The following is a 19311-nucleotide window of genomic DNA, read 5'->3' on the forward strand; positions in this document are numbered from 1 at the left end:
TTAAAAGTCTGTTGGTTTGCTCAGTCATACCCCCTACTATCTCCAGAGCTGGCAGTAAGCTAATGAAAAAATTACCTTGGTTAATATCAAAAGGAGAATGTAAAATCTGCTACTGGAGAAGTGATTATGTTTTCTTTGAAGTTGAAGCTAGAATATTCCAAAATAACTATCCTGGAAAATCTCTCTTAAACTTGTAATGTATTTTATGACTGCCCTGAAATCCCTTCTGCCATAATTCAAAATTTAATCCAATATTGTTGGGTTTTGAAGCTGCACTCCAGTACACAATGCTACATTTATATTCTATCCCTTTAACTGGGGATACCTAATTCAGTGACAAGCTCTTTTAGAAAAAAAAAAAAACAGATGAGGAGTCATGTCAAAAGGATCTAGGTGTTTTCTTAGCTTTTGTACTCTTAATCACTAACTAAACACTGAATGTGAAGCTTACCCCTGCTCTCTCATGCGAGAAGCCCCAGGTTCAGGTACACTTAACTGCTCACATGAATATTTACACTTCCCCCATCTTAATATTCCCTATTCCCTGAGCAGTCAGGCCTGGTGGATGATTCTATTTCATAGGAAGTCATGCTGGGAAAGCAGACAGAATTCTGATATTATTGATATACGATACAACCCAGAACGTGCTCCACACCAGACTTCAGGCAATCTAAAGCCTCAGGTTCAGATTTAGGATTGAGCCCTGGCTCTCCAGGTGCCTCCAGAGGAAGGGGCTGCTGACCCTGCACTGAGCCCCATCAGCTCCAGCAAGGGCTGGCAGCAGTGTCTGCTCCCAGAGCCAGGAGGTCAGGATTAGGGCAGATTTCTAGGTTGCAACTTCAAGTGTGTGGAGATTTCTGGGAGGCTACTGAGGGTCCCTGACTGAGAAAACCAACCTGGAGTCTCAGGGTACCACAGTCAGGAGAACCCACAGTCAGGAACGTTCTCCTGGTAGAACAGCACTTCTCTGGCAGTTTTTTTACTTTTTTCAGGGTTACTTAACTCTGTGAATTCTATCCTTTTGGGGTTTTCCAACAGGCTCCCCAAAGGTTGTTGGATAGTATTTCTCTTTAGTTTTTAACACCTTCTCAGTAGCTGTGAAAATGTACAGTGGAACTCAAAATGGCTCCAGCCCAGTCTGCAAAACACTGTGAACCTCCCCATCTCTTTCAGCACACCCCCATGAGATAGAAACCTTGTGTTTCTTCAATAGGGTCAGTGGCCTCATCTAGCTGGAATGGAATGTTATCTTTCCTAAATTTGCTATGTCAGGCTAGCCAATTAATCTGAAACATTCAAGTTACTTCAACTATAAATCAAAAGAATCAGCAAGATTTTTATCAGGAACTGCAAACTAAATCACAGAATCACAGCAAACCAAGAACTGCCTGGCTGGTCAGGGTTGGACCCACTGCATATGACCACTGAGAGAAGTGCTATAGGACTACAAGGGGTTCATGGACTTGGATCACATAAGCAGCTCATAACAGTTGTATATATTTTCTTTACTCTGTTTTATAATCCAGGTATAGGCAAGAGAAACATGCAAAGTCCTGTTATTAACAGCCCTGAGTAAGTAAATGAGAGAACTTTAAATTTTTTGAACTGTGTTTCTTGTACTCCTACTGAGGAGGTGAAATGTCCTCTACAGGCTTGCCCACACCACTTCCTGTAGCACCTCTTTTCTTCAGAAGTCTTCCCTTCTTCCATCCTGCCCACACAAACTTGTTCATGGGTCTGCACAAGAGTTTCTCTCCTCATTCCTGTGGCTTGTCATTAATCAGTATCTACTGAGCACGTAAGTTCTGAGAGTCTTTGAGTAGGTGTTTCATTTTGTTCACAGTTCTTCCCAAACAATTTTGATTTTGAGTTACAAAGTCCTTATTTTCCCCTCTCCTATCTCCTCACCTTACTCTGGAGAGATCAAAAGGTTTGTAATAGGGCCCTTCTAAGCTCGAGACATGCAGCAATAAAGAAATCCTGATCCTGAAGCTACCAAAAGCCCCTTGGTAGCAGAACTGGTCCCGTTTTACCCTTCCCACTCCCTAGGTCTGTGCATTTCCCTGTGTGTGCAGGTCCAGTTTCATGGTCAGGTGGAGGTCATGCCAGAACAAATTTTTCCAAGGTTTCATCCTTAAGGCTGGACACATAAAAAGGCTCCAAGGGTTTATTTCAGCTGCAGGCTCACTTCAGATCATATTGTGCCAGTCAGCAGCCAGCTCAGTGAACTCAGGCACTGGAAATTATCTCATCCATTTCTGCTTCCCAAAGAGTCACTTCATGCTCATAGAGCTCATGCAGCCTTGTTTGCTGTGAGATTACTTACAGTACCAAAGCAAATTCATTTGGTGTTGGCTTGGATATCTCTCTGCTAAGCCACAGTTTCAGTTCAATCATTTGACTGTAATTCATTCACCTATCTCAGTGCAGAAATTCAGACCATGGGAATTTGATGGCACTAAAGAGGTACTGCAAACAGGGCAGTTTTTAATCAGGACCTGTTACCAGTCTGATTGAAACAAAGCAACACCACAGCCTGGGTCACTTCTCCTGGTGGCCTTATAGATATATTTTATTACTGAGAATAAAGTAAAACAGTATTTCATAAAACCTAAAATTTGGGACAAATGATAGGAAAAGGGAGTTTTGAACTGTATCTTGTACCAGAGTGGAGATAACAAAAGGTTTGGCTCTTGGACCCAAGAGATGAGCGTGAACCTTCAGGTTCTAGAGAAGAAATGAGCAACAGGGAACACCTACACAGTTTGGGCAAAGCCTCAGGGAGAAGACGACTGCTCATGCTTCTGCAGTGCTTCTCAGGAACTACATACAGATGAGAGACAAACAGATGAGAGACAGATGGGTTCTGCTTCAGGGCTGACTGCTTCTCCAGAAAGAGATTTTGAGGTAACCACCAAAACCAAGGCCTTACTTGGAAACATGGAAAAGGAAGAAGGGGAGCTGTCCAGTCACAAGGAGCCTTTCTCTCCCTACCAACTTGTCCCTTGCCTTTTCTCCCTGCTAAATTAAACCACAACCTATTTCCTCTTTAATGATGTGTAAAGCCAGTGCATTGAAGTTCTTTAAGTGCATAAATGTTCCAGGCTGCTTTAAAATCTGGATTATTTTCTCCCCCTGGAATTTATTCCTTCAGATAAGCTTACTCCACAGCCACTCCTCTCAAGTGGAGAGTGCCATTGGGACCCTGCCTTGAGTTTTTCTGCCCTGTTTATTTGATAATTTAGGTGCTTGTGATGTGAACCTAGCCAGTCACCCTAGAGAAAAATTACTCTTCTGAAGTTCAGAAGGAGTTGATGCTCATTGTTGGACTTCCAGGTTGAGCTGTTTCTCTGGACTCAGTTCCTGCTATTCAGAGAGATGAATTCACTGGGCTTTCAGCAGACACAAGGTCTGTTCTGACCTCAGCTTGAAGATCTGGAAGGAACACAGAATAGGAGCGACAAGTACAAAAGAAAACCCCCAAAAACCCAACCAACAAGGTTTGGTATGGCTATACCACAGACTTGACAACAAGAGAAGATGGGGAGGGAAAGAAGAAAGCTAAGCTGGATGCCAAACACAGAAATGTGGTCTATTTAGGTTCTGAACTGTCCAGTTATGAAAACATTCCTCTTGAGGGAAATCCAGGTCAGCTCCTACTCTGACCTGGCCTCTGAAGAAACTGTCCTTCACCAGCCACACAGCCTATGGATGCCTGCCTCAGCTTAGTCACCTGCATTACCTGAACTTAAACCCTATGAATAAACCCCCAAATACCATGTGCTGCTTTGCTGTTATTCACTGCACAGCAGAACGTGAAAAATCCCATTTAACTGGGCCAGGAAAAACCTCTCTAGTTTGATGGGCTTGGATCCAAGCTCACAGCCCCATCACACCTGGACTGCAGCTGGTGAGAGGAACATCTGCCTGCCCTAAACGCTCCGTGTTCCAGCCGGAGGCAGCTCTGCAATCCCATTCAGAGCCTCCAGGACACATTCTGACCCAATATCCCCTCCCAGCGGGCTGTGTTTAACCCACACCTGAATCAATGGAATCCTCTATTCACGAATAAATCATTTGTGCCTCTCACCCTACGAACACAATGCATCGTGCTTGCTCACATCTAAGTCACACAAACCACTCTTCTTAATGCTGTCACTCACATTTCTAATTATTATTTTTTTTATTTAGTTTAAATGCCTCTAAGAAACTGCTGCCTGGGGTGGGGAACCCAAGGAGCCCCCTAACACCCCTCGAACCCCGTTGTTTGCTGCACCTCACCCTACCACACCACCACCCCCCCACACATCCCCCGAAACTAAAAACTTGAATTTAAAATTTCCCCTTTGAGTCATTCCGGCAGCTTTTGCTGCGAGGGAAGCACCGAGGAGCCCGCAAGTCCCGGGAAAGGGGCGGGAGGACCCGGTCCCGGCTCCGGTCCCGCCCCGGGGCGGGAGCAGCGGCGGCTCCGCCCCGACTCGCCCTTTATAGGACCCGGCCCGGTCCGACCCGCATCGTCGCCCTCCAACCGCGGCTGCCGCACTGGTAAGTCCATCAGCATGGAAGGGTCAAAAATACCCTTCGGCTTCATAAAGCAAAGCAGGATCCAGGGATTGCTCTTTAAAAATAAGAATAATAATTAGAAGAAATAATCGCACCGGCTGCAGGGGTTCGGCGGTGGGGAAGATGGGTTCTGCGGGCTGCAGGGATGATGTCCCCGCTCTTCCTGAGGCTCAGGACGGGGCTGGGAAACTGATAGTGGTGATTGCTGGCCCGCAGAAAATAATCCTAAAATTCAGAATGTTTTCAGGGGAAACTCGTGCCTGCCCGAGTACCTGAGGCACGATTTGCTTCCTTGCCTTGTGAAACCTGCCTGGAAGCACAGGGTGGAGACAGCAGCATTTTGGTTTGCATCACATCAGGGGTTTTGTGCTTTGTTTTTTTTTTTTTTCTTTGCAATTGAAGCCACTGATCTCTGATCCCCTTGTTCCTGGCTTTAGAGCACTTGCACTGGGTTTCTTCTGAACAAGATGCCCTGCAAAGCCCAGAGGGTATCCAAGGCTGCAGGACCTAACTCAAAGCAGCCCAATGGAAAGATAAAGTGGGGAGTGCCAGCTGGGGGCTGCATGCCCTCTCCTACTGCACTGCTTCCTGATGTAGACACAAAGATGCCCATGGAATCTTTGAAAAATTGATTACCCAGCTTCCTAGAACTGAGGACACTTAAAAAAAGAAAACAAACAAACCCATGACTTGCACTGCAATTCAGAAAAAAAAAAAAAAAAAAAAAAAAGATCTATACATGATAGTGCTCTCCTGCCATTGCTTTTACAAACAAGTTTTTTAAGCAGTCTCTCTTGGGAAGATTGCTGTGCTTGGCTGGAAGAGCCAACTGCATAAGGAATTGAGAGAAAACGTGCCCCAAGCCTTTCTGAACCTGTAAATAAGTGAGGTAACATCAAGACCAGACTTGCAAGAGTTTGCAGTGGTCAGAGGCACTCAGTGAGGTGGCCAGGCTTATGCAAGTGCTTAGGATCAACAAGATGCAATCAGCAGCTAGAAGTGATGAAAAAAGCTTTCCCTTTCCTACCTGAAACATTTTGCTTTTGCTGCAAGGTAGTAATAATCAGATAAGCTGGACAGCAACTAAATACATCTAACAGTTTTTGGCTGTGTTAGTACACACTGCAGAAAGTGAGTATGGATTTTTCCTGTTTGCCTTCCTCAGCTTCATTTAAGTCTTAAAAAAATAAATTGTATTGCAAAAGGTATAAAAAAACCTCATTTCATATATGGAAATAATAAGCAGATAATTCCACAGCAAGACCATGCTTAGCTCTTCTTGTTTTGTGAGTTATTCTGAAACTGAAGACAACAGAGGCAGAAAAGCTGACTCTGCAAGGTACAGCATCACACTGAGTTGTTCTTTTCTTTTTCAGAGCCACAGTAATACAGATAGAAGAGGAACTAAGTGAGGAGTTAACTATCAACATGAAGTTACTCATCTTCCTCACAGTAACCCTGGGCACACTTGTCACGGGACTCAATTCTGTAAGTTTTGAAATAAATGGGGGGGGAGTAACTTGGAATCACTTCTGGTTTTCATTATACTTTTGCTTTGGAGAGAATAGTAGGCTTTTGACTTGAATTTCTCTTTTTTGCTGCCTTTGCATGTACATATATATATATATGTATCTGCTGCACATATACCTCCAAGAAATATGTTTTTGGAGCCTTTGGTTTTTATTCTGATTCTGCTCTTAGATTTCTGCTAGCATTCAGATAGTGAAGACATCAGGCAGTAACCAAGAGCTTTAGCTTTTCTGTTTTGTTATTACTGCAGTTTAGACCTGGACAGTGAGTACACAGAGCTCCCTGCTCTTTCAGAGAGGTGGATACCAGACCTTAATTACATTTCCCTCTCCCCTGTTTGAATGTGTGATGCAAAAAAAGCAGCAGATATGAATTTGAATATTTTTAGCTATCAACTTGTATGACAGTTACTATCTATTAGCAGAGCCATTCACCAACATTATGAATTTATACTGTGACTATCACTTGTTTTAGCTCGGGTCAAGCTCCATCTGAGCCCCAAGCTCTGGAAAAAGTACAGGAGAAGTCTAATCTTATATAATTCTATGGAGAAAGAAATCTCCAGCCTGTAAAGCAGAGGTAGCACCTGAGGTACAGGGCAAGAATCAAATGCTGTATAAATGTCCTGGTTTTTACTACAAACATGAAGCACCAAGGGCCCCAAAATGACAGAGGCAGCTGGAGAAAGGTGCACCTTTGCTGCACTGCCTGCTGGCCAAAAGGAAGAATCCTTTCCCTCTTTTAGGGACAGTGACCATTGAGAGCTGCTCAGGTCCTTAGAGCAGAAATACCTGCAATGGGGACTCGGTGGGGTTTCCCCTGAGGTGTGGGTTTGGTTTTTTTCTTTCCCATTCTGCTTTGCTGTAGCACAGTCCCACTTCTCATTCAGATCAAGATTCCACAGAGCAGGTTCAGCTGGTAATTACTGCAAAAAACTGAAGTGTTGCAGGAGGGAACAGAGGTAATCAAACCACAGAAAAGAAACTGTTTCTTTACAATCCTTTTTTTCTCCTCCCTTAGTTTTATTCCAAGAAGCACTACAAGCTGACATATAAACACATACCAGATCACAAGGGTAAGTATCTACCTATTTTACTTGAACCTAAAAAGACCTTGTTATCCTGCAATTATCTTCATACGAGAGGAAAACTTAATTAAACACCTAAAACTTAATTTGTAACTATGTTTCACCTTACATCATCATTCAAATGTGCTCCTAAAAGGCTTTGCTTCTAATTAGTGATGTCTTTTATTTGCAGAATGCCACTGTTTGAATGGAGGAACCTGCATTACTTATTACCTCTTCAGTGGAATCACTCGCTGTGTGTGCCCAGAAGGATACACTGGGATTTACTGTGAATTAGGTAGAGGATCTTCCTTAACACTAACCAAGAAAAGATCTGAAAATAGAAGAAAATCCTGAATATGAAATACCAAGTGAGGGTATTAACACCCCACACAACTGGATATCCTTAAGCAGTTTATACTAATAACCTAAGTGAGGAGAAACAGATAAACATTGCTGTAAAATCAGAATTATTTTTTTTTCTCCCTGCCTCCTTACAAATATTTTAGTGGGGTAAAAAAATTGAACTTGTTTGTGAGTGTTCAGAAGCAGAACAAGTAATTATATTGAGAACTGCACTGAAACTATTAAAGAAACAACATGCATGCTTTAAAACATTAGATATTGATGCTCAGAATTCATGTAAAACAAATGGAGTAAGAATGTCAGTCCACATTTTCCATAACCTGTTTTATAGTGTCGTGCATGGACTTGTTTCTCATTACAAGGATCCACACAGATTATTTTTGTCTCAGAACAATGATGAACAAGAACATGCTACTAACCAAACACATTTTTTCAGACACTAAAAACATGTGCTATACTGAGAATGGGGAGGACTACAGAGGAATGGCAACAGAGGATGAATGCCTACCCTGGGACCTTCCCTCAGTAATCAGGAGGGGTCATTACCATGTCTACTCAAAGAATGCATTGCAGCTGGGACTGGGCAAACACAGCTACTGCAGGTGAGAAAGGCTTCCCTCTTCCTGGGGTGGCTTCTGTTGTCACAGCCCCAGAAATGCCTCAAGTGGTGGGAAATGTTAAAAAAAATAAATAATGCTACCAAGATGAATTTTGACTACACATTTGGAATGGGACTCTCTGAAGTGTCCAGAGTTCTCATTGTACTCCAAAATTCCCAGTATGCAATAGTGACAGCCACCTGCTAATTATTTTTTCTGTCATGTCTTGCAAGTGACCACTTTTGGCCTTTTCAGGACAGTCACAATTGAAATACACTTTCATTTTGAAGTGGTCTTATGAAATGAACACTTCCTTTATCTTCCAGGAACCCAAATGGAAGGAGCAGGCCTTGGTGTTACACCAAAAAGGGATTCATCCTTCAAGAAAAACCCTGCAACATGGAGAAGTGTGGTAAGTAACAATTTCAGGACAACTGATTATTTTTCCCTTAAAGAGCACAAAGAGGGTGCTTAGATGTGAGAACACTTGAAGAGAATTTCTTCTTCCACAGGGGGTGCCTGTGGTCAGAGGAGCATCAGCAAGTACTTCAAGATTGTTGGTGGAAGCCAGGCAGAGGTTGAGTCTCAGCCTTGGATTGCTGGCATCTTCCAAAATATCAGGGGCATTGACCATTTCCTGTGTGGTGGGAGCCTGATTGACCCTTGCTGGGTGCTTACAGCAGCACACTGCTTTCACAACCCGTAAGTTCATGGTTCCACATCCTTCTTCTTCTCTGCAGCTTCCATGAATTGCTCTCTTTGTGTGATGCCCAGTGAACAACCCTTCAAAATGCCCCCTAGTAAGAATGGGGTTTTGTTTGAGCAGAACAAGTGAGCAAGATGTGAGCATTTTGATGAATTAAGCAATTTAAACAGTTCTAGCCTAAACTGGAACCAGCATTTCATTTTACCTTGGCTGTCCCCAAAACTTAAAACTCATCCTGAAAAGTGATGAGCAATACATTTTTTCTTGTTTTCCCTGTGGGAAGCTGATCTGTTAACTCTCTTTTAGAAACCAGCAGTCTTCATGAATCTCTTTACTCTCACCCAGGTCAAAAAAGCCACAAAAATCTGCCTACAAAGTCTTTCTTGGAAAGTCCATTCTGAATGTCACTGATGACAAGGAGCAAGTGTTCATGGTTGATGAGATCATCTCTCACCCTGGCTTTACAGATGACACAGGTGGCAATGAGAATGACATTGGTAAGTGTCACCTTAACAGGAGCCTTTTGAACACTGAACATAGCTGAAGGCTACATAATTGTGGCTTATATCTTACAAAAGAAGTAGAACCAGAGATGAGATGAAGGCAAACAGGAGGTGGTGCTTCTGAGGCCTCTGCTGCCTTAGCAGGTACCACCTGAGCTGAAGGTTATCCTGGATTAATCCAGACTTTTCTAAGTCTTTCTAGCTTTCATGAGGCTATCCTTAAATTAAAAATCAGAGATAGGTTTCTGCAGCTTGAGCAGAACAGATTTGCCACTCTTGCACTTGACACAAACCTACCACCCATTCCAAATTCCTGCTGCAAAGGGAAAAGACTTCTGGAGAGCACTGGAGTAGCAGCTTCAGTCAGTAACTAAGTAGAGCTTTTAAAGCACCTGAAGATACACTTGCAGGAACAAACTTCCCTGAGCCATTGCCCCCATTTCCAGGAAGAAAGTTCACATTGAAACATTTGCCAATTTTATTGTTATTTTAGTGCTGGGAAATTGATCTCGTTCATAAATAATGACCCAGTGCTATCAGAAAAGCAATGAGAGGAACCACACAGAACCATTACTAAAAGTTAATTGCAATTATTCCCAAATAGGGCACCTGATACTCCTGTTCTTGGAGAATAAGGGGGGAAAAAAAAACCAACTTGCTTTACAAAGCTAACTGTCTCTTCTCTGACTTGTTTCTTAGCTTTGATAAGGATCAGAACAACTTCTGGACAGTGTGCAGTAGAATCCAAATATGTCAGAACAGTCTGCTTGCCAGAGAGGAACCTTCACTTACAAGACAATACCCGGTGTGAAATAGCTGGCTATGGAAAACAAGATTATTGTAAGTTAAAGATCCCTCTTTCCAAAGTTGTAGCTTGCACAGTGTGGAAGCTGGATGATTTTTTATGCCATGACCTGCAAAGGTTTAAACCAAGATTCCTTTCTATTATTTAAGGAAGTCCATGTGCATATTTGATAAATGATCTTTATCACCTTCTCTAGTTTCCATGGCATTTCCTATCTGATGCTTCTCACACTTGAGAACTCTACAAAGTCAGCCCAGGAGTAAAACAGCACATTTTTTCACTCCTGCTGTAGTGAGGAAGAAGAAAATGAACTGTGTTGAATAATTAACAAAGGGTTGCATTTGTGCAGAACTTCCCTCAGAAAATATCAAATTCTGTCTAAAAAACCAACCTTAGAATTTACATCTGAAAGACTTGTTTTTCCTCTTAAAACTGTCATTAACATTAAAAGTAAACAAATATTGCCTAAAATGGAAAGGAAAGCCTAAAATCAGAACTGAAGTAGTTACACTAATTTCTTTTGATTGCTGAAAATTTGTGTTGTGTCTTGGATGGTGAAAAGAGCTAAATTCTCTTTTGTTTGCAGATGACATTTACTATGCTCAAAGACTGATGTCAGCCACTGTAAATTTAATATCACAGAGAAAATGCAAATATGAATACTATGACAGTATCAGGGTGACTGACAACATGGTCTGTGCTGGAGATCCCACATGGATGACTGATGCATGCAAGGTAAAACTGGTTTGTTTTAGCTTCTAAACCCTTTTAAATGCATATACACTGTTTGGATCAGCTGGTGGTATCTTGTAATTCTGCTAAGCAGAGGAGTCTCTTTGTATAGAAGGAATTTAGTAAACCAGTGTAGCTGACCCATACTGTGGCCAAACATAAGGAAAAATTTGGGACCTAGAGTTGGGTGTTACCCCCTGTCCAGACTCTTCTTTGGGGTCAGCCACTGTTTTTCCTTAGAGCTTTATTTACAGTTGATTCTGTGATGAAAACTGGGTGTTTGGTACAACCTTCTTTAACTTAGGATGGAATGGTGTGTACCAGGTATCTATTTATTCCCTCTGTGCCCTGCTAGGAGGGAGCTAAAGAACTCCTTACCTTGTAGGCTGTGCTCAAGTCATGGTAGATGCTTCATTTCATCTATAGGGTGTCCACAAAAGTCAAAACTTCAGCTGATTGGTGGTTAAGACTTGTTTTACTCTAGAGAAAAAAATAGAGAAGTTGCTGGTTATAAAGGCTCCACCTGCAGAAAACATCCTCATGTGTTCTCTCTCCATTGTCAGGGAGATTCCGGTGGCCCCATGGTGTGTGAGCACAATGGCAGGATGATGCTCTATGGGATTGTCAGCTGGGGAGATGGCTGTGCAAAACAATACAAGCCTGGTGTTTACACCAGGGTGACTCAGTACCTCCACTGGATTGACTCCAACATGAACGCTGTCATCGCCAAGAGTCACTTTCTGCCTGAACCAAAGTGACCTTTTTTTCTTTTTTTTTTTTTTTAACTACATCTGGACAAGCTGAAGCCCATGCTGATGCCAGGAGACTGCAATCCTGGATGTCTTGAGAGGCTTTCCTTTGAAATGCTCATGTGGCCTGTCCCTCACATCAGAGGGCCTGAGGCAGGGAGATGGTCGATATATTATCTTACTACTCTGATTTACCTGAAAACCACTCCATGGGAAGCTAAAATATTTAACATTTAAATGAAAATTCCCATGCATGAAACTTTGCATATCAAGTTATCTGTCCTCTTCATTTAGGAGCCAGCATTTCATCTGGAAGTACTGGCTAAGTGTCAATGTATTTAAACTCAAATATCCATTTTACACATGGCCTGAGTCTAAAATATTTCCTTGTGACACTGAGCAACACTAAGACTCAAGTGCCAGCAACCCAACCTCTTCAGCCCCGTGCTGAGAGGGTGATCAGACTTTGAATTAGTGATAGAAACTGTATCAGCATGAATTGTCACTACAGGTGTGAAGGACCTCAGTCTGCTTAGACTGAGGAGGTGCTTGCTGTAGAGGGTTCCTTGCTGCAGCCCCAAGGTGTAACTAAAGCTTTAGGATGGTGCCTGTGGCTGTCACAGACTCCCTGTATTCCACTCACAGTAACAACTGAACTGCAGGAAGGCAAATTGGAAAACTGACTGGACTTCCAGGTCACATCTGAAGATGTGTGGGTCCTCCCTTCAAAGTCTGATTGTGCAACCTCTCTACATCCACCTGTGCAACCAGGAGAGGGTTTAAGGAGTCAGCACCCACTGAATGCTGCATATGACAAATCAGAACTTCATTTCCATACATTTAATTGATATTACATGGAGATGACTTTTTTTTTCCCTCAAAACTTATGCTGGTTTTATTTCTAAACTTTATTTTGTAGATATATTTGTATGAGGGCTGGAACCTCAAGCCTTATTTAATTATTTTTACTGCATTTAACTTATTGTTTGTATGATGGATGTAAAATATCATTAAAAACACTTGTTCTTCTTATGTGTCTGCTCCTCTCTTGGAAAGGGCATGATTTGGGGCTTCACTGTAAGGGAACAGAATTCTCATACCTCAGATCTGCTCTGCAATAAGATCCAAATCATTTGGAAGGGAAGATGAAGAGATTGGTTTCCAAAGTTCACTCCTTAACTAAAATGCCACTGGATGTGGATGAAGGCAACACAGCAATATTGTAGAAAGGTGCTACAAGTAGAGTGATACTTCCAGCTTTCCTTAGGACTTCTTTGTGGACACTGATTTTCTAAGAGAAGCATTCCAAGTTGACTCAGGTACTGCTAAGAAAAACCTTAGGTAGTTGAAATTAAATCTGAAACAGATTAAAAAAAAATCTGAAATTAAATCTGAACAGCAAGATTCATTTACATTTGTTTTCTTCAAGAAAAAATTAGGTAGAGCACAATTCAGTGTAGGGAGTGCTAAGAACAAAGACATTCTGGAAGAAAACTATTTCTAATTCTGGACAAAATATCACAATTAAGTGCTAAGATATGTTCCATCTGAGCAGACAGCAAGGGCAGAAAATATTCCAGGTCTTCTCTTTGGGTGGTTAAGGGAATAGTGAGATCCTAGCATCACTTCAGCATCCTAAAGAGCACGTGCTGCCTGCTTTGATTTTCTTTTAAGGAATCTCTACAATGGAGGCAGACTGAAGATAACACTATAAACTGTTTATAGCAATTTTCCAGAGCAGAGTTGCTATCACAGGTTATATTTGGTGTGATGTTTTAATTGGGACAATAAAAGGCTTGCACATATCATAACAAACCCTTGCCAAGCATGTAACAGTGAAAAATTACTTTCTATACCCAAATGGCCACCATGAAAGAAATTAGCAGCCTAATTAGCAGGCTAATGTGTGAAATCAGCAGTCCTGTCCACCCTAACCAAGTAACAAAATGAGCCAGCATGACTCCAATAAGTTACTGGCCAAAAAGAAGTCAGAGCAGTAATTTGGTTTGTCATTGTGCCATATTTTAAAGTTAAGCCCCAGATGCTTCATAACTTCATCTCCTCTCACAAATGCAGAACAACAGCTAGGGCAAATAAACTGATTTTTGCAGATCAGACCATAGTAGCATTTACTTTTCTATAGTTCATTTTAGAATGTAGAAAAGAATTTCTAATGTTTATGTGCAACCACTCCTTATGGAGCTCTCATGCAAACCATTTGTTCCCAATCCCTGGCTGCTTAATGATGAAAGACTCGAGATTTCAAAAACCTTTGGGAAAAGTCTTGAGCAAGAAATTTGTTGTGACCCACCAGCAGCACTGTGGCTCTTTTTAAAAAGCACTCAATAGCATTTTGGGTTGCTGGTTTGTTTTTTTCTCACATTATACATAAAGAAACTCCAAAGAGATAAAAACTTGATCCAAGAGATCATTCCTGATCTCTTCTTTTTTTAACAATTCAAGAGATAAAGTCAACACACTGTTTCATTTATGTCTTCATAGCAAGGCAGTCATGAATTCAGAGTTGCTCAGCTACAAATCAGTCCACAGCAAACCTTCCAAATATCAAGGGAAAAGGCATAAACTGAATTCCCTCTTTCCAAAAAGCACACTGGTGCCTGTGAGATGCACACTGCATCTTGTGGCTTATCAGACTCTGGGTAAACAAACCTTGCACATTGGTGATGGAGTGATAGGAACAAGAATGAAGTTTTATTCTTAAGACTGGAGCATGCAAAATCTGATCTCCTTCCAGGTCTTTTAAGTCATGTGTTTATACTTTGATTTCCCCTCTATAAAATGGGTGGGACAGTGTTTCCTCTCCCTCACTGCTCCACCTGAGTGTGATTTGTCAGGGGGAGGGAGAGCTGGGAACTGCCAGCACTTCCAAGGAAGTGATGCATCCTGAATGGACAGACCACTAACTTGTACAGCTGAAGCTTTCTTCATGGAAGTGAAACTGAGATGTGACTCAAAGCACTTAAAATCCCTTAAATAAACTAGATTATGGTGAAACATGATATCCAGTCACCTGTTACATGTGTTACAGCATTTCCCTGTGGAATTAGATGTGGGGGAGGATTGTTTGTACATGTTGAAATAGAATATAATTATAATAACAGAAAGCAGCACGAGTGTTTGGTCACTGAGCCTTGGCCTCTCTTCTCACAATTAACCAGAGCCCTTGCCTGGGAGAAAATGAGAATAGAATCAAACCTTTCTACATTCATCAAGCTCCTACACCTCAAGCCAATGTTTAAAAAAAAAAAGTGAAATACTCAGAATGATGCATGTTCATTTGAGAGCAAATCTGGGTTTAGATTTGGCAGACCCTTTCCAGATTCATCTCTTCCCTTGCAATTATACAAACAAGCAAGGGAAGTACAAACCCAGTCTGAGCAGAATTTGGGTTGTGGAGTCTTTTTGGCAAGGAAAGGAAGTGGAACTTGAAGTGAAAAGACAAGAACAGGGAAAAAGTGCTACCTACTTCATGAACAGTAAAAGGAGATGTAGACCCACAAGTGAAGCATCAAAACATTGGTAGAACCACATGAGCATTATCCTCAATTCCTGTGTCCTCTTCCATAGCTACAGCCAGCTCCCAGATACAGGCTGCATCTGTCTGGTAAAATATACTACAGATAACTGGAGCTGGGGGGGTTTGCAAGGGTGTACTTGCAAGTGGATACAGCATCCAGACAGGATTCAGAGCCAGCTTAGCAAACCAGAGTTATCAGAAATCAACAGGCTAAGAAAGACAAACAGGAATGACCAAAAGCAAAGCTGGAGGTGAGTGAGGTCTTAAAGCAGATCCTGTAGGCACAGCAGACCACCAGCTGGATTGCAGTCAGCAGCCATGGGGGGGGAAAAAAAAAAAGTAAATATACTGACAAATACACCACAGTCTGTAAATTTAGGGACTAGAGACTCAGTTGTGTCTGGTTTTGAGCATCATCCTTCTTGGTGAGAGCACAGCAGCAGCAATCAATTGTCTAGAACAACATAAAGAGAGAAGACTGAAACCATTTGGTTTGTCCAGAGAAGGAAAATCTACAAGGGACATTTTCTTGAAAGAGACAAAGATTGCAACAGAGAAGGGATTAAACTGTCCTCTGTGTCTATAGGAAGTAGGGTGAGGGCAGTTAGCCTGCTTGAAGAAGGGGAAAGTGAACCAAAATTTTATGAAATTACTAAGAAGAGTGAAGCATGCCAACAAATGGCTTTAAGTGGCATTGACCCTCTGCCCCTGGAATTAACTGAGATAAACCAGTTGCTTTGGGATCTGGCAATGAAACTGGAAGAGATTTTGAGAACCCATCTAATTGCAGGTTCCCCATTTTATTACAAAATAAACGAACGTGTTCCACAACAGAGAGCAACATGAAAATAGACACCACAGAAGTGTAGAAATAGTATTACCCAATTTAACTGCCTTTTTTAAAAGTGGCTTTAAAATACTGGCTCTTATGAGAGAAAATAGTCTGTATTTCTGAATCAGTCAAAGCTCTTAATGGCAGACCCACAACTATAAAAAATATTAAGCAAACTTTTTAGTGACTCTTAAAATAATATTCCAGACAGACAGAATCAAATTAATTGCTTCCCTATCCCACTGGGCAAGACTTTTTCAATGAATAACACGTGCAACTGGCAAGAAAGTTAAATTATTATCCCCCATTGGATAGTGGAGATGTTATTTCTCTGTGTAATAACTGGAAAGTGTTTTGTACGTAACTCTGTGACTTGGCATCCTGGACATCAATTACCTCACTGTGTTTCAAGCTGGAGGCCTCAGGGTGTGATAAAACCTTCCCCAGCACAGGCTTATCATCAAGAGGCAATCATGAAATCAACTGAAAAAAAAATAATCAGGCAACCACCAGACTTGGCCACTCACAGGCTTATGCATTTTAGGATCTGATGGCTGTTTGGTGACAGGAGAATTTCAGACATGGACAAATAAAAAGCATCCCCAGCAGTTTAATTATTCATTAGAAGCAAAGCAAGGTATCTCTGCTGGCCACAGCTCAGATGATCTAAACTCAGTAGATATTTAACTCAAGCAGATGTATTTAACAATCCCCACTTACCAGTTCTTCCCTAAATTCTCCTGTGTTGTGGGACAAAACTTCAGCTTAAGATGAAGCAAAACATCCCTAAGTGACAGAAATTGAGAGGTCACCACAGCTGTTGAAAGCAGCTGTTCCATGAGGATCACAGCACATACTTGGCAATTACCACAGCACATCAGTACCCAAGATTAAAAAAAAAAAATCTTCACTAATGTTCCAAATCCTCAGTCTTCAAATCCACCTGCAAAATCCATACTACAAACATGGGGAATCAGATCCATTAGGAGATTTGTAAGGTCTCAGAAAAACTGTCTTAAATGAAGGTAAATACAGCACTGAGGAAATTCCCTGTGCTCCGAGAGGCACTTTTATTATTAAATGATCCACAAGATGAATTGAATTCTTATTTCCAGATTTAGTCTTGTTTGAGTCAACCTTGTTTCCCTTTCCACAAGAGATGATCTCACACCTCCCAAGCCCCCAGCAAATAGGGAAGTTCCCCTGCCTTTAAAATCCACCATTATAATGAGCACCTGAAGAAAAAGTAATTATGTCTTCCTGCACTCAAACTTCGATAACCCAGGGGGGTGAGGAGGAGCAAGGAGCATCTCGGGCTGCTTGGAGCACAGAACTGCCACTAGATGGGGCAGCAGCCCCAGAAAAGGAGATGCTGGCAGCCAAGAAACAACCTGCTGGGTCTATGCTTTATGTATAGCATAACCTCTGCTCCCCCTCCACCTCAGTACTTATGAAAGGGTGAGAAAGAGAGAAATAGTAGGTACTCAGTCATTTCTGTGTAACCCCACACTTCTTCCTATGGCCCTGCCATACAAGGCTGATTCCTCAGTGACATTTATAATACCACATCTTTGATTTATCTAGATTTCCAGCACACTTCACAGCAGCAGAGGAGCCAGGTGCTGCCCTGATGAGAAGCCCTTGGTCAGAACAAAGCCTCGGTTAACAAAAAGGTCACTTATCTCCTGTGACACTCACAGGAAGGCATGGAAACAGCAGGGAAAGTGCTCAAGAAGGAATTGCAAAAGTGCAGTGGAGTACATCACCCTTTTCTTCCCCTGATGCATGGTTTGGAGTCAAGTAGCATAGGCAAAGATAAACTGGCACATGAAAGACCAGCAAACAACACTAAATCTTCCCTAAGAGGGAGCAACAGCTCTAATAGCTTTAAGAGGGAGGGATGACAGTGATCTTCCCCTGAGCTGCTCTCAGCCAGGAGATCATTAAAATGTGCTCTGGGCTGTGAGCTGCAGCTGTCCCTGCAGCAGGTAGAGGGACTGCTGAGGACAGAGGTGGCATCTCCCCCAGCCCACTTCCTTTGCCTGTCACACACAGAGGAGTGCTCAGTTGTACCCCAGTTACACCACCATGCAGGGGATTTGCCTCAAAATGGTTTCATCTCCTGGGTCTCTGTTTATTTTTCTGATGTAAATGATTCCCACTGTTCCAACAAGGTATAGACCTATGTATAAACCAACTAGTTACTACCCCGTAAGACATTTTCAGGTTAGGTCCATAAACAATATGACTATGCCAGCTGAAAAACTAAACCAAACAAACCTAGCAAACACTTGCATTTTCCATGAAACATGTCATGTTGTTTTAACTGTTATAAAGGGGCTAAAACCTCTGCTCAAGAGGAAAGCAGTGCTGCAGCAAATGAAACCAATTTCCTGTCCTACCTATACAAACTGTTGCATATATTTTCACCCTCCAGCAATCTCATTTTCGTTGTTTCACACTCCCACCTTGAATAGTAATTTGGCTTTGAATAATTGCCCTCATCATGATGCAGATGTCAAACTCAAGTGATAGAGGCACGAGCTGTCTAAGCAGCAGCAGCTCTGGTTTAAGATGCAGACTCTTGCCTGCAGAGCCAGTGGAGCATGTGGGTTTTATTTTTCATCTGTTTCCAACAGATTGAAAATTCCACAGGCTACAGAGTCTTGAATAATTTAGAATGCTGCTTGGAATACTCCTGCCACTAGAAAAACAAAGAGGAGGGGAAAATTAGTTTGTTTTACTTCACTAGATAGATTTGATCCCTAAATAATAGTGTCTTCCTAGGGAAGAGAGACCAAGAACATAAAACACGCCAGTTCAGGAGAACTTATTGATTCATTATATTAATGAGGCTCTAGAGCAATTTCACCACTGAACAGGGGTAGCAGTAGGGCTGTTTCTCTGCCTCTGTGACAGGAGATGCACACAACTAAGCTGTAGGACTTGCTTGACTCCTCAGAGCTGAGCAAACTCAGGGAGGCACAGAACAGATTAGCCTGAAATTGCTTTAACAGCACGGGGCTGGAGACCCAAGCAGCAGGGCAGCTAGCTGGAAATAAACATCTATTCATTTCTTCAAATTAATTGATGATTTAAAGTTAAATGTTTAAATATCTAACTTACATTTAAAAAAAAAAAATTATTCATTTGCCTCTTGAGTACAAGAGCATGCACCCAGCAAGGGAGGATGTTAAGGTCAGGTTTCTCATTATGCATCTTTTCCCATCTCCCCTGCATGCCTCTTCCCCTCAGCTGGAGCCAGACTCAGAAATGATACTTGTGTTGCACATCGTTTTTCAAGCAGCTATTTTACCAAAGT

The 19311-nt window shown here is 41.9% G+C and overlaps 1 protein-coding gene and 1 long non-coding RNA gene across 3 annotated transcripts in view; one reads left to right on the plus strand and one right to left on the minus strand.

Moving 5' to 3' along the window:
• The first annotated feature begins 4492 nt into the window (after positions 1-4492).
• PLAU (plasminogen activator, urokinase) lies at positions 4493-12651 on the plus strand. Of its 2 annotated transcripts, none has more exons than XM_008504004.2 (11): positions 4493-4545; positions 5946-6051; positions 7114-7168; positions 7353-7457; positions 7962-8127; positions 8451-8536; positions 8637-8826; positions 9176-9327; positions 10033-10173; positions 10725-10873; positions 11434-12651. In XM_008504004.2, exons 2-11 carry the CDS (start codon positions 5992-5994, stop codon positions 11626-11628), a joined length of 1299 nt encoding a protein of 432 aa, XP_008502226.1. In that variant the 5' UTR covers positions 4493-4545; positions 5946-5991; the 3' UTR covers positions 11629-12651. The 2 variants fall into 2 exon arrangements, with proteins under 2 accessions (XP_008502226.1, XP_030309536.1); XM_030453676.1 differs by having other exon boundaries at positions 4497-4549; positions 5943-6051.
• The window catches only part of LOC115598550, a 37156-nt gene continuing 29102 nt past the window's right edge, over positions 11258-19311 (minus strand). Inside the window, exons 4-5 of the long non-coding RNA XR_003987723.1 lie at positions 12720-12976; positions 11258-11350 (exon numbers count right to left, since the gene is read on the minus strand). This is a non-coding gene — a long non-coding RNA (uncharacterized LOC115598550). The remainder of the gene's footprint in view (positions 11351-12719; positions 12977-19311) is intronic.

Source organism: Calypte anna, chromosome 6, assembly GCF_003957555.1.
Source record: "Calypte anna isolate BGI_N300 chromosome 6, bCalAnn1_v1.p, whole genome shotgun sequence".
Taxonomy (NCBI): domain Eukaryota; kingdom Metazoa; phylum Chordata; class Aves; order Apodiformes; family Trochilidae; genus Calypte; species Calypte anna.

Bases quoted from the DNA above. Each gene is read 5' to 3' on its own strand.
- PLAU (XM_008504004.2), top strand. From the start codon at position 5,992: ATGAAGTTACTCATCTTCCTCACAGTAACCCTGGGCACACTTGTCACG. The intron at 9,328-10,032 runs GTAAGTGTCACC...CTTGTTTCTTAG, and splicing joins TGGCAATGAGAATGACATTG to CTTTGATAAGGATCAGAACA. The intron at 10,174-10,724 runs GTAAGTTAAAGA...TTTTGTTTGCAG, and splicing joins CTATGGAAAACAAGATTATT to ATGACATTTACTATGCTCAA.